Below are 15,635 nucleotides of genomic sequence, written 5' to 3' on the forward strand. Positions count from 1 at the left end.
TTGATAGGTTCTTGTAAACTGCTACTTTAAGCAAAACAAGGTATAAGGAAACCAATTTTACCATAGGCTATTTAATATAAACAAGAGTTAAGTTCCTATGGCACATTTCTTGTCACAAAAAAATACCAAACTTTTTAATAAAGACCCAAAACACTTCTAATAATTGAAATCAATGTGAGCTATACATATATTTAAGAAAAAGTAATAAAAATAGGTCAGATTATTATTTCCCAACCTGATTATTCCAGTGCAGGGTCTCAGTTGGCCAGAGCTCATGCAGTTCAGGAGACAAGGCAGGAACCACCCTGGACAGGATGCCCTTCCATCAAGGGGCACGCTCACACCCATGCCCAATCTCAGTCAGACTGGGATAATGCAGACACACCCATTTACCTCGCTGTGCATCTTTGGGATGTGAGAGGAAACAGAGGCATCCAGAAAAAAACCACGCAGATGTCGGGAAAAGTGCAAACTTCACACAGACAATGATCCCAGTTGGGAATCAATTTTTTTTCTCATAAATGTTATAACAAAATGACGTTGAACGAAATGACTTGTTCGAAGACCTACTGTACGCATTTGTGTTCAGTAAGTTTGTTCCGTTTATTAGCAACTTTCTGCATCCTTAAATTTTCAGCAATATTTCTCTAGTGGCAGAACAAGATCACTTCTTTAGGAGCTGCAGCTCTTATTGGACAAATGCTCAGTGTTTCAAACTATGTGTGTGAAATTCAAGAAGGAGGGAAGTGTTGATTAAGTTACAATTCTCTCTTCTCCAGCCTTGTGAAATGTCTCCCAATAGCCATTCCACTCACCTGCTTGAGTTCATGTTGAAACTGTTGTTTCCTGCATAGCTTTTTGTTTTTTGTTTTTTATTTTTTCCCATTCTTCTCAGGGAAAGTATAGATTTTCATGAACACAGAGCGTTTTGTTTTCTCTGTTAAAAACAACTCTACTGGAGCAGGCTTTATGTTTCACCCCAGGAAACAGAGCATTTCACTCAGAAGTAACTCTCTTTTCACTGGGTGAGGGCAGCCTGTCACCTGATCAGCTCTGGAGCAGCCGGTGGCATCAGGCTGCATTCCTTGAATTCTTTCATCTACACGGGCTCTGCAATGAGCAACTTCAGGTTCACTAAGCTCAGTGGATTCCACCGACTCTCTGTGCCCAGGAGTCTGCTGCCTGAATCTCCCACCCAGTCTCAAAACATACAGCTGAGTAACAACAAACCTACCTTTGAGGAGTAGCGTGCAGGTAAACTGAGTTTGTGGGGAGTGCTGTGATTCCCTGAAATATGTCATGCTTTGTGCAGAATTATTTCTCTTTTTGTGGTGTCTGTTTCTTTTTACAAAAACCTGACTTGTCAACCAATACCTGCCTGAAAAATATATACTAAATAATGAGAACGTGGGCTTCAGATTTGGGTCCCTTAAACATTAGAAAAAGAAATTATAAGAACAAAAGTTGGGAGTAAGAAGGAATTTTATGAGGCAGTTTTTGTGATTCAAAAAGTACGAGATTTGGAGGCTGACCTGCTTAGATGTGAATCTTGGCTCTGTGTGTGACCTCATAGTCCTGTTTCCTCTTCGGTAATAATATCTCCCTTCAGGGTTGATGAGAGAACTTAGAGAAGAAAGTGTCTAGCAAAGAGCTTGATGTATAGAAAGTACCTGAGTGTGCATGCATATGTGCATGTGTGTACATATATGTGTGTTTGTGTGTGTACAGTGGGTGCATCTGTATACATGCATATAGGCCACAGGACTATGACATTCATAAGGGACGATAGTGAGTTTCTCAGAAGGTGAGGTTGAATTTGATCTGGCTCTGACCTCTGCTGTTGCAAAGAGACTAGCAGGAGAAGCCAGATACCTGAGCGAAACATTGACCCAAGCTGCTGAAAAATAAATAACATGGCTTGCTGATCCTTATCCAGGAAAGGGCAGTATAATGTAATGTGTGGATGCTTTTTAAATGAGGACTGATGGGAAGGGAGGCAGCTTAATGATTATCACACACAATGTACAACAGTACACAATCCTGAGAGAGTTTTACCTGGGAGATGAATTGCCTTCACTTTGGCTTCTGCAGCTTACTCTGCAGGTGCCAGCGCCCTGGGCTGGTTATTTTCCCCTCTGAAAATCAGTTTCTCATCGCATGGAATTGTCATGAGAATTAAATGACTTAATACTCGTTCTTGCCTGACATATGATAAGCACCTGCTAAACATGAGCTGTTCGTGTCATTTTACAAAGAGCAATTTTATGTGTTATCAGCTTTAATCTTCAAAATAACTTGATGAGATAGACTAGGTACATGTTAGCATCATTTTGCAAATGAAAAGACTGAGGCTGAGGAAGGGAAAAGTATGAACCAAAAATCCCATAACCACTGAATGGCCAGGCTGGGACTTGAACTTCAGTCCCAGACAAGAAGCTAACTTGGTATATACTCAGGACTCATGCATTGAATGAAACCATTCTAAAAGCTTCAGCTCAAATACCGTTTCCTCCCCAAAGCCATTCTTATCATCTTCCTCTAGAAGAGATCTCTCTCTCCCTTACATTTCCCCAAACTTCCTTTTACAGTACACAGTACACTTTTCTCTGGGTCGTCCTTATATTGTAGAATGTTTGGTATAAGCTTCATCTCTTCTGCCCCACCAGACGTATGAAAGTTTTCATGTACAGCTGTGTGGGAGTGTGAATGTGGGGCTCCGCACCACGTGTCACTGTAAGCGTGGAAAGAAGGAGCCCAGGAAAAGCCTGTGGGTGCTCCTCTCTCCCAGTACACATTTCTGCTCCTTCTCAGAGCTCCAGCTCTGATGTGTGTGGGGCAGCTGAATCTGCTTCAGGAAGTGCCAGATATTGGCCAACAAGCCGTCTAGTCAAGGTGAAGTTACTTCCATCCAGTGTCTTATTTCCTGAATATTATTTTTCTGAGGCTCTGTCACTGTATATGTTGAAGCTTGGGGTGTGGGTAGAGAGAGAATGTGTTAAGGGGAAAATTCAGGAAAATACTGTCCTAATTTTTCTTGTAAATATTGTAATTCACCCTTCCACATATGCCAGGGCACAGACCACTTTGTAGGACATTCGCCCTTCTCTTTCCACCCCCAGAAACCTTCCTACCTCTCTCCTTCATTTCTCTTCTTCTAAGCTTCTCTTCCTTGTGACCTTCCTGCCTTCTGGTTGGCTGAAATTTCAGAGAATAGAGGGGTAAGGATGCAGGGTTGGCGCAGGAGGGAAGAGGAGTTCATTTCTTTAAGATAGTACCTATCCCTTCATCTTCAAATGTTAGTAATACTCTGAGGGCCTTTACACCTAACAGTAGCCTCATATGGAGCCCTTACATACCATAGTGGTTATGAACCTGGAACCTAGCATTCTGGGTTCAAAATCCAGCTCTCCAGTTTATTAGCTGTGCAGCTTAAGCAGGTTGTCAAATACTTTGAGTTCCTTACCTGTCAAATGAGGATGAAATATCTTCATACGGTTTTTATCAGAGTTAGATGAGTTAATGTTTACAAAACATCTAGGACAGTGCCTGGCACATAGGTAAGCATATATAAATATTGGGTATCATTGTCCTAAAGCTGCTAGGTACTGGTTGGTAGCACAAAAGTTATTACTACTACCCTCGAAATCCCTTTAATGGCCTATGAATTGCACCATTTGGAATACTACTGGTAGCTTATTTAATTGTCTGGTGAAGGATTTGGCTTGTGTTTGGAGACCATATTTCATGGAGAGAATGTATCTTTAAACTTTAAATTGCATTCAGTATAGAGAAGCGCTCTCATAGTGATAGCTCAGAAGGAAGGACTGAGATGGCCCAAGGAAGTGGCAGACTTCTCTCTCCCTTTGCACACTCATTCTGGGGAGTACATGCAGAGCAAAATGTTGGGCAGAATCACCTATTGCTTATACTAAATAAATCACTCTCGGCTTTCCCATTCTGAGCATGTGGCTGCATTTGGATGTTACTTGTATGTATAACATGATTCCACTTCACTGTAAACCATGAGAGAAGCCCACAGGCACTGCCACAGTTATCATGGGGCCTTAGGGAAGTCATTAAACCTCCCTAGCCATTAAATGATTGCTAAAGTCTCTACCAGTGCAAACGGTCTGTGATTTTATTAGGCCCAGAAGGGAGCTAATGAGAATAATCAGATATTTGTGCCATTACCCTACTCTCTTTGGATTATTAATTGAGTAAGAAGTACAGTGGGACTTTATTAATTCAACTTTGAGAATAGAAGAATAGCCTGATCCCAAAGCCCTTTATCCTTAGCCTACATTGCAAGTTATCACTTTCAAGTTCAATGTTCAAGTTCAAGTTCATGCTCATGTTCTCTTTAGGTTTATCTAGCCACATACTCTTAGGTGGAGTCTTTTATTTCACTGCAACTTATTTAGAGAGTATATAATAATAAAGCAAGTACTGAGATCAACTTCCGGTCAGAGTGTTGGAGCAGCTTCTGTGATCAATACAGCAAAGAAGCCCAGCCAAGAAGGTAAGCGTATCCAGGAAAAGAGAGGAAACCAGGAAGTGGGTCTAAAAGATGTTTCCTGTGTTCCTTCTTTCCTTTCATTGCCCTTTTCTGTTTGGTTTCCACGGGAATCTATTTGGGGACAATCTGGCAAGTGTTGGGCATATTTGTTATGTGTTCACTCTCTCCTTGTGGCATAAAGAGAAGTGTATAGAAAGAATATAGAGAAGGGAAAAATAAGTGTGGAATCTGCACTGCTTTTTAAAGCTCAAATTAAGTTCTAAGAAACTTAATATTTTTTGACAGGACTTTTTGAGACATAAATGAGGAAAGAGCTCATTCAAAGATCATTAAGTCGGAATCTGTTACTCTATGCACATTTCCAAAGTTTTTTTTTCCTTCTTTGCTGAGCACCAAGTTCACATTCTGAGCTCATGTCATTCTGCTAATGTTTACATTGGGTCATTTGTTTCTCTTGCAGAGAGTGTCAATAAGACCTCCAAGTCTGGAGAAAAATGACCTTGCAGCGAATACAAAGTATACCACCTGCTACATGTTTTCGTCTTACTAACCTCTGGTAACTGGGACACATGGCCCTGAGCCTACAGAAAGTCAATTGACTACCAAACTCCTCATCATGCATCATCTGTTCAGAATGGTCTTGGGACAGAAAGATCTTTCACGAGCTGGGGACCTCTTCTCCTTAGATGACTCTGAGATTGAAGATAGCCTGACAGAAGCTTTGGAGCAAATTAAAATAATTAGCTCATCTTCAGTAAGTAAACTGATTTTTAGATTAGACCCCTGAAATGATTTATTCTAGAATAAGTTTTTGTATATATCCTGGGGGAAAGGATTTTTGCAGGGGAAAGAGGAAGGACCACTAATACTGTTCTCTCTTAACTCTGGTCTGTGGTTTAGTTGGCATCTAAGAAATAACACCAAGGAAGCCATTGACTTGGGGGACAGCCAGGCCATCTTTTTTCCTCTCAAGTAGACCAGAACTCTGGAAATGTCATATCAGAGTGGAATTCTCACAAAAGGCTTATCTAAGAGTTGTTTCTATATCCTTGGAATGACGTGGAGAGGAGAGGGGGAGAATCTGGGGAAAAGCAGACCTGTCAAGCTGTGCGGCAGCATCAGTAAACAAAACAAGGTGTGTGGTGGAGGCTGAATAATGAAAGAAGGCAGGATACCTTCTGCCACGCAAGTAATATGAGACAAGGACAACGATCATCCTGCTGCCAGAAGTGACAGTTGCCTAAGGCTTCATAATGCTGATTCCATTTGCTTCTATATCGTTTCTGGTTTAGTTTAGTTTTGTTTTGTTTTCTTTCTGTTGCTCCTTTTTCTAAACACCTCCCCCACCCCATACACACACACACACACACATACACACACACCATTTTATTCAACTCACACATTATTAGCCACTAGTGTGATCAAACAAATTTAAAATTTCCATCAACCCTCCCATTCCTTTGCTTCTCCTCAATGTCAAAATTATACATTCTGAAAGCACTTTCCAAAAGGGGCGGATATGGAATGCCTGGCTTCGTTTAATGTTGACCTTCCTGATCACATGTGGACCCTTCATGAGACTGGCCCCATTTCAAAGGGCAAGGCCACCAAAGCATCCTCTCATATCCTCTGAGCTTAGCAGCATTTGCCAACATGTGGCATAAACACCCACTGGGCATAGGAAAAAATAGGACTCAAGCCATAAAATACTGAATTAGCAGATGTGTACACACTTCAGAAATAACAGCTTTCTTCCATGTTATAATGAAGAAATGTTTAAAAGACCTACTAGCAACCAGTGTAGCTTCCTCCTCAAGCCTGTCAGCATGTTCTCTTGTTGGCTGCCATTAACATGCTGAATTCCCCCAGTGACCAATGAAGTCACTGCCCAAACACTCTTCTTTTCTCAGGTAATGTCTTTGACAGCAGTTTTGTGTCCACATTTTCTCCAGAACATGAATCAACTTAGTGTGACACAAAACACAAAGTATTCCTGGTACATTTCCACTTTCTGGATAGGATTTATGTGCTATTTTCAGCAACCCCTGTTTTCATACTTCTCTGAAAATAAATTGGCTGCATATGTCACTGATTTTCATCTGTCTAATAGTGTGTGTATGTATGTATGATTCTAATAAACATATTTATAATATTTATTTGATATAATAAATATGTTATATTATACTAATAATATATTATTTTATATATTTATATGTTTCCCCAAACCTATTTCCACTAGAGGTCACTAGTGTCAGTGATTTTTTTTGTTTGTTTCCTTCCTCAATTGCTTTGTCTCACAGATGTTAAATTCAGAATTTTAGGACTGATAAATTCTGTTGTGTCCCACTTTTAACCATTAGAGCTGTCAGGTCCTTTGTCATTAAGAGCATTGTCCATTCTTTAAGACCTCAAATCAGCATCCCTCCAGACAGGCAGGTCGAGACAGTGAGTAGTTAGTTCTCCTGTCTTCTTCATTTACTAACTTCTCTCACATGTCACCTCTTTCATTTTTCTCTTTTCGTAACCATGGTGTAGAGCAGGCGGATGGCAGAATAAAAATAATCATTTTTTAAGAGAGATCATGCAGCTCAATCCAATATTTAAGTTTCCTAATCAATCCTAGTTATAAACATGTCCCTTTGTGGAATTCCTTCTCCCTCTCCATTCTTTTAAAAGCCAGTTCAAGTTTCATTATTTCTGAAATGATTTCTAGTGGTTCTAGTCCTTAGTGATTACTTCTTTCTAAAAAGATGTAGGTGCCCACTATTCCCACAGCAGAGCCATTTTTCAAGGTTGCTGCCTTGAGGGAGTAATGTGTTGTTGAGACCGTCTGGACATAGTTAATTAAGGTCTCTGTACAAACGTTTAGAATTCTGGCGATGGGTGAGTGAGGAGACTTTCTTATGTCTTGGGCTGCCTTTTTCATTATATTTTGTCCTTCTAGGAAATCATCTATTCATACAACCTCTAGTTCAATCTCTACATTAGGAAATCCCAAATCCATGTTGTTAGCCTTGACGTTTCTCTCTAAGCTTCACGCTCATACTAGTTGATATCCAGCACTTCAAAATCAGTATATCTTAATTAGAAGTTCTCGTCATTCTTCCAATTATACTGTCATTTTCTTAGATCTCTAGGTTTGAAACCTGGAGTTACTCTTGATCCTTTTCTCTCATTCTCTTCTTGCCTTATAAGTTCTGTAGACACTGCCAGAGAATGCATCTTCATCTGCTCCTTCTTCTTCCTTCCTGCTCCATTGCCCTGGTTCAGGCCCTCAAAATAATTGATCTCCCTGCCTTTGTTCCTGCCTTTCTCTAGTTCAATCTACCAACAGTTATCAGATTAAACTTCCTAAACCAGATTTTATTACATGTTTAAAATCTTTCCATGATGCTTCGATGCCCATGACTTTCAGTGACCAATGCCAGTGATAGTCCACTGAACTACCCACTCTATGGCTTAATTTCCTGTTAGCTGCAGCCCATCCTTTCCTTAAAACTAAGACAAGATCTTCCTCATCAGTCCTTTCCTAGTGACCCTGGATCTCAGTAATCAATTCTACTTCTCAGTTTCTTGTCAGAAACAGAGAACTAGAAGGGATCTTTGAAATCATCTTTTCCAACTTCCTTCCAGTACAGAAATCCCTTCTTTAGAATTCCTAACAAATAGATGGCCTTTCCTTGCACTTGCAATGATGAGGGCACAGAAGCTTTCTGATATTTTTTTCTGCTTCTTAATTTTTCTTTAGTAAATTTTCCTTTTCTGTTGCATGAAGCCTTGATGGAGTCTTCAGTCAAGATTCCCTACTTTGCCCTTGCCAGGGGAGGTGGTAGGAAAGCAGTGAGGACCTCTGACCCAAGTTATGACAATCAGAATTTCTTTCTCAATAATTCTAGGAAAGATAAAAGCAGAGGGTGATTTATCAGGATGATGGTGTACCAAGAAACAGTCCTTTGGTTCCTACCCGCCTATCATGTTGGTTTCTTTGGTCACTGTCCTTCTAAAGCCAGGTGCTGCAGCTTTTTCTACAAATCTGTGAGCCACTTTATATCTTTTAATTATTATTTTCATTTTGCTACTGTTATCCAGACTTTTTCTGTTGCTTATGACCAAAGAATTCCAACTGACAAAGAGATAACTGTTTCACTGTTGGAATTTGAAATTGTTAGTGTTGTTTCTCCTTTTGGTCAGATGAAATCTTATTCTTTGTATTTTTTATACATTGCGCTTTGTTCTGTTCTTTGCACCCAAAAATCAAAAGAATCTAACCTCTAGAAGAACTGTAAACATGTGAAGATAGGTATCAGTCTCATCTCTGGCTTCTCTCTTCCCAGGTAAACATCGTTAGTGCCCTTATGTTTTTCCATAACAAAAAAGAGGCCTATGACATGGAAAAGCTATACCACCTCACATTTCCAGTCTCAGGTCTGGAAACTCAATTTTGTCAATATATGAGAAATGCTATCCAAGTCATGCTATCCAAATACAAGACTCAGAAGTATAAATTAGAGTGCCGACATTGATTTACAGTGTAAAATAACACTCATGTCAGTCAGAATTCTTGTGTGCTCCATGCTGTTCTCTCCAAGTCTATTTACCCAGGCCTTCTCTAGACAAGGCATATATTATTGATTAGACTTCTTCCTTCTCTATTACAATTATACTTCAGCTCTACCTCCCTGGGAGTATATTCAACTCACCTGTGAAGTCACCCATGTACAGATAGTATTTTGTGTTAGCCCAGTAGCTGTCTAGTCTCACCTATACAAATGGATTTTTGTTTGTTTGTTTTGTTTTGTTTTAATCTTCAAAGGACAATCTTGTTTCCAAGCTCCTGGAGGATGCCTCATTGTAGTTCCCAAGTACTGCCTGGATTCTAAACATTCTGGTTATCCTCCCCTGGAATCTTTCTAATTTATTATTGTAAAGTATCATTGTCCAGTACTTGACCAATGGCTTAGAACAACTGCTGATACTAGTCAGATAATTCTGTTTCTAAATTTCTTTCCAATAATAGCATCACACAGTTAGCCACATTTATCCTCTGATGTGCCAAGATCTTCAGGTTGAATCAAGACTTATAATTAGATAACTTGAAAAAAATATTGAGTGAATTATGTCAAATTTTAAATCATTGCAATAATATTATTGTTTTTAGGCCCTTCTTCCAGAATATCTGTACCTTTTAAAAATTATGATTCTGTCCAATATATTAGTTAGCATTCCAACCTTTGTAAATGAGAAAATTTGGTAAGCAAGGCTCCAATCTCCTAAAGTCACTCACAAAATAATTGAAATTTATTAGATTTCACTCTGCAGTTCATGCCTTCTTTTTCTATCTGTTACTCAAAAACACTGTTGGAAAATATTTTGTCCTCATGCTTTGTTGTTGTTGTTGTTGTTGGTGGTGGTGGTGGTGGTGGTGGTGGTGGTGGTGGTGTTGGTACGCCTGCAGCACCTGGTATTCGTGCTTTGTTTTGAAAATGTAACTTCTCACTCAAAATCTCTTTAAGTTCCCCAATGCTCCTTTAAGTTTTGACTTCTCATTTCAAGTCCTTTTTGGAATACATTTACCTAATAATCATTTCTTCTGCTCCCTTGGCTCTCCTCCCAGACTACTTTGGGTGAGATTGTCACCTTTTCAATTCATCCTCTTCTCCTACTCCCAACCCCATCTTCTCCATGATGTTCACCCATACCTAATTGGTGCACCCACCTTCCAATTCTCTTTAACTTTTTAACAATAAAAATGTTAGGCGCTCGAAAATAACTCAATTTAAGCAATTAGATAAAATGGAAATTCATCTTCATGTCAATTTCTATTTCTTCTCTTTCTTTCCAAAGGTAACTAATATGCTTATTGTAGCATGTTTTATTTATGCATGTTTTATTTCTGTGCTACATATCCATGACTCAAAATTACTTACAGTGTTATAGTTTATGTTTTTAAACTTTATATAAATGCTGCCATGGGCTCGATATTATGTTTTTGAAGTTTAGCTGTGTTGGTGCATGCAGTTCTAATTCATTTGTTTTCAGTGGCATAGAGTATTCCATTACACAACTATGACACAGTTTGTTTATCCATTCGTCATTTGATGGACATTTACTATTTAAACAGTGCTATGGTGAACCTTCTTATAATTGGCAATTTTGTGCTAGTATTTCTAGTGTACGCATCTAGGAGTGAAACAACTATTTGGGGGTGGGGGTTGAATACTTACAACTTTCTAGTATACCACCAAATTGCTCTCCATTGTGGTTTTACCAATTTATACTCCCAGCAGTCATTTGTGAAGTTTTTAAAGTTCTTGTCAATTTAAGATTAAAGTTCTTGTCAATTTAAAAATTGAAGATTTTTAAAGTTCTTGTCAATTTAAGTGAAACAGTATCTGATTGTTGTTTAAATTTGCACTCCCTTCATTATCAACAAGGCCAATCTTTATTTTTATATGTTTATTTGGTATTTGCCATTTGGATTTCCTCTTCAGTAAAGTACTTGTTTATGATTTGGGTTTATTTTTTTTATTTCCTTCCATTTTTCTATTGAAATTTAACATTTTTTTTATTAATTCAAAGGAGTTTTTTGGTATATTTTATACTAATCCTTTGCCACTTATGCATATTACATATTTCTTACTGCAAATGTAGGTTGCCTTTCACCTTTTATTATACTAAGTATTGGTATCTGGTAGGACAGATATTTCCAATTCCTTCTTTAAAATTGTTTTGATTTGTTTTTGTTCTTTAACAATTTTGTATTAGGTTTCTCAAGTTTCATGAATAATTTTGTCAGTATCTTCACTGAAATTGCATTTGGTCTACAGATTAATTTAAAGAAAATTAACATCTTTATGGTACTGTCCTATCTGTAGATACTGTAAAGCTACCCATTTGTTTAGGTCTTTTAAAGTATCTTTTAATTAAGTTTTATAATTTTTCCTTAATGATTTTGTCTTATATATTTTTTCGATTCATAATTTATATTTTTTAGCTGATTATAAATAAGATCCTTTGTAAAATTATATTTTCCAACTATTTTTTCATGTGATCATAATAGAAATAACATTTGTGTAGTGATCTTATATCCAGTAAACTCACTCAACTTTCTTTTTCATCCTAATAATTTGTCTATAAATTTTTTTTATTTATCCAAAAAATATATTAGGCACCTTCAATGTGTCAGACACTGTACTAGATGCTACGGATACAGGACTGAGCTAAATAGACCAAAAAAAATCTCTGCCATCATCCATTTAATTGGGTGAGACAGAAAGTAAACATAACAAATAAGGAAAATACATAGCATATTAGAAGAAGATAAGTAAGAAGAGGACAAAGAATTAGAAGCCTGAGATTTAAATGGGCAGAGGTGGTAGGACATACTGAGAAGCTGACATTTAAACAACTTGAAGGAGATGAGGGATTAATACTTGTGAATACCTGGAGGAAATCATTTCAGGCAAAAGAAACATCCAGTAGAAAGGCCCTGAGGTTAAGGGAAACCTGGAGTTTTTGAGAAACAGCATGGAAGTCAGTGTGGCTGTAGCAGAGGGAGCGAAGCGTGAAGGTTATAAACAAGTCAGAAGGGAAGTAGAGGCTGGATCACGTAGGGCCTTGTGCAGCCATTGAAGAGTCCTGACCAGAGAAGGAACAACATCTGACTTTCTTTTTCCTATGTTGAGAAGAGTCTGTGGAAAGGCAAAGGTAAAATCAGGGAGGCCAATTGAAAAGCTACTGCAATAATCAAGATAAGAAGAACAGAGACTGACCATTATGGAGCAATGGAGGTGGTGAGAAGTGTTCAGATTCTGGATATTTTTTGAAGGTGGAACCAACAGAATTTGCTGATGTGGTATGTAGAGAGAGAGAGGAAGAAGAGGAAGGTGAGAGGTGGGGGTGAGGAGAGAAAGAGAGAGAGAATTTCAAAGATTATTAGCCTGAAAAACTGGAATGATGAAATTGTCATTAAGTAAGATGGAGAAGACTGAAGGAGGAACAAATCTGAGGAGGAGAATAGGAAGGAATCAAAAGTTCTGCTGTAGACATGTAAAGTATGAGCTGTCAGATGCCTAAGTAGAGACATCATGAAGATAGTTGGATATATGAGTCTGGAGTTGAGGAGAGAAACCTGGGCTGGACAACATCATCTTGGAACTCATCAGTCTTGAGACTAAATAAGATCACCAAGGGAGTGAGTATAAAAAAAAGTAAGAAATCCAGAGACTGAGCCTAGTGCTCAGAGGTCAAGGAGATGATGAAGGAACAGTAAAGAATGGAGAGAAAGTCTGGTGATGGAAGAAGAAAGTCAGAAGAGCATGACATCCCAAAAGCCAAGTGGAGAAACTGTATCAAGGACAGAGATGTCAAATGCTGCCAATAGGTAGAGTGAGATGAGGACTGAGAATTGACCATTAGATTCAGTCATGTGAAGGTCATGTGATGTGACAAAAGCCATATTATTGGGTAGCTGGAGTAGAGTGAAAGCTGGAGTAGAGTTAGTTGAAGACAGAATGGAAGGAGAAGACTTGAAGAAAGTAAGCAGTGATAACTCCGGGCATTTTTCTATAAAGAGGAGCAGAGAAATGGAGCAGTAATTAGAATCAGGGAGTCTAAAAAAAAATTTTTTAAGATGAGAGAAACAGTCTTTAGACATTTTTATGTATACAATCATTGTCTTAAAATAATGATGGTTGGTGTCTTCTCTTCCAATCCTCTGCCTTTTGTTTGACTTCACTATCTCATTGTCCTGTCTAGCACTCCAGAATAATTTTGAATAGACTGGGAATAGCAAGAATCCTTTTCTCATTCTTTAAAGTGAGTTTTCTGACTTTTCAGTATAAATATGATGTTTGTTCCAGGCTTTAGTTTAATGCCCTTTATCAGACTAAGGAGGTTCCCTTTTCTTCCTGTTTTTTTAACAGTTGTTTAATTTTATCAATTGCTTTTTCTGCTCTTCTGAGATAATTCTATTTTGCCATTTAATTGTTAATGTGGTGAATTGCAGTAATAGATTTTTAAAATATAAAACTATTATTGCACTCCTGGAGTAAAATGAAATTTGACATTTATTTTAATATATTTCCTAATCGTGTTTGTGATTTTTAAAAGAATTTTTGAACTATGAGATTGGCCTATAATTGTCCTTTCTTCCACAGTCTTTACCTGGTTTGGGATCTAGTTATACATATTAGCCTCATAGAATGAATTGGGAGTTGTTTCCATTTCTATTGTCAATAAGAGTTTTATAAGATTGTGATGACCTATTCTTCGATTTCATAGAAAGCTGTAAAAACCTCTGGGTACTATGAGGTGTTTTTGGTTTGTCGTTTTTTTAAGTATATTTTTAAACTACTGATTGAATTTCTTAAAAGAAAATGGGGAGGGGATTCTTTCATCACTTTTGGTAAAACATTTTCTAGGAAATTATGCATTTTATCTGAGTTTTCAAATTTATTGGCATAAATTTACTTGTATTATTCTTATTTTTGTGTTCTACTGCATCCATATTTAAATTATCTTTTCCACTGGTATTTTCTTTTATCAGTATTTTCCACTGGTATTTTCTTTTATCAGTATTTTCAGAGCTTTGTCTCTTTTAAAAAGCTTTTAGCTTAATAATTAGAGTATAGAGTATCTTTTTTCATTAATTTTTTTATAATAATTTTTTATTTTTCAGTTATACTTGGCATACAAGATTTTAGTCTGTGTCTTTTAACCTGAAGTGAGTCTCTTGTAGGCAGCATATGCAAGGGTTCTGTTTTCTTATCCATTCAGCCACACTCCCTATTGAATGGAGCATTTAATTCTTTTTCATTTGAACTGCTTGTTAATAGATATGTAGTTATCTTCATTCTTTATTCAGATTTTTGCTACATATTTTTTATGTAAAAAGAAGTCCCTCCAACATTTCCTGTAATACCGGCTTGGTGCTGATGAACTCCTTTAGCTTTTTCTTATCTGGGAAGCTCTTTATCTGTCCTTGGACTCGAAATGCTAGCTTTGTTGGATAAAAATAATCTTGATTGTAGATCCTGGGTTTTTATCACTTTGAATATTTTGTGCCAAGTCCTTCTGTTCTGCAAAGTTTCTTTTGAGAAATCAGCTGCCAGTCTTATGGGTGCTGCCTTGTAGGTAACCAATTGCTTTTCTCTTATTGCTTTTAAGATTCTCTTTGTATTTAACCTTTGGCATTTTAATTATGATGTGTCTTGGTGTGGGCCTCTTTGGGTTCAACTTTTTGGGGACTCTCTGAGCTTCCTGGGGTTGTATGTCTATTTCCTTCACCAGGGTAGGGAAGTTTTTTCATCATTATTTCTTCAAATAGGTTCTCAACCTCTTGCTCGTCTTCTCCTTCTCATGTTGTTGCCATTCCAACTGAATTAGGTGTGTTGTTACCACAAATATTGAATTAAATAACAATTTAAAATGTTTTCAAAAACTTATTGGCAATGCATAAAGGCATGGAAAGAAAGCACCAGAATATAAATTTTATATTAGTGAACCAAATATTCATTATTGAGGGGAATGACAGAAATTCCACATTTTCTTGCAAAACAACAACTGAGAGCTTTATGAAGACTAAAAGAGAACTTCCTCTTTTGTGACCAAGATATTGGTCAAAGACTGTCTTTACACTACAGTAAGTAATGCAACTAAAGAGGAGAAACAGGCAAGTCCCTTGTAAGAGATGAAAGGAATTTGAAGGAAATTAGAGGCTAGTACCATCATTTAATGTCTTGCATAGAATTCTCTTTAAGGATGATGTAACTCACAATTTAATTGGCATGGCAGTCTTTTTTCTTTCTTAAAAATGGGAGATCTTATATTTGACACCTTCTTACATTTGTAGAATTATAATAACTATGTCTAAAGTTATTCAATAGCTTTATTTTCCTCCTATTACCATAAAAACATTGGAATGCTTTAATGCCTATCTTATATTATTACTAATCAACACTTTTATTTCACCTTGTTTAATACCACCAAAACTATTTCAAATTACTGATTTTTTAAAAATTCAGCCAGTGTTTACTTTGAGTACCAACTACTTCTCTTTTTCTTTTCTCATTGTTCTTTAATTTCATTGTCATCTTTTTTTTCCTTCCGTATCCAGGTG

At 37.4% G+C, this 15,635-nt stretch overlaps 1 protein-coding gene across 1 annotated transcript in view; it reads left to right on the top strand.

The window, feature by feature from the left end:
- The window catches only part of VEPH1 (ventricular zone expressed PH domain containing 1), a 186,273-nt gene that overhangs the window by 3,423 nt on the left and 167,215 nt on the right, over positions 1-15,635 (top strand). The window contains 1 exon segment of the mRNA XM_025044232.1: positions 4,977-5,270. Coding sequence (XP_024900000.1) covers positions 5,133-5,270 — 138 coding nt within the window. The 5' untranslated portion in view covers positions 4,977-5,132.

The sequence above is a fragment of the Pteropus alecto genome, unplaced genomic scaffold (genome assembly GCF_000325575.1).
Source record: "Pteropus alecto unplaced genomic scaffold, ASM32557v1 scaffold81, whole genome shotgun sequence".
Classification (NCBI taxonomy): domain Eukaryota; kingdom Metazoa; phylum Chordata; class Mammalia; order Chiroptera; family Pteropodidae; genus Pteropus; species Pteropus alecto.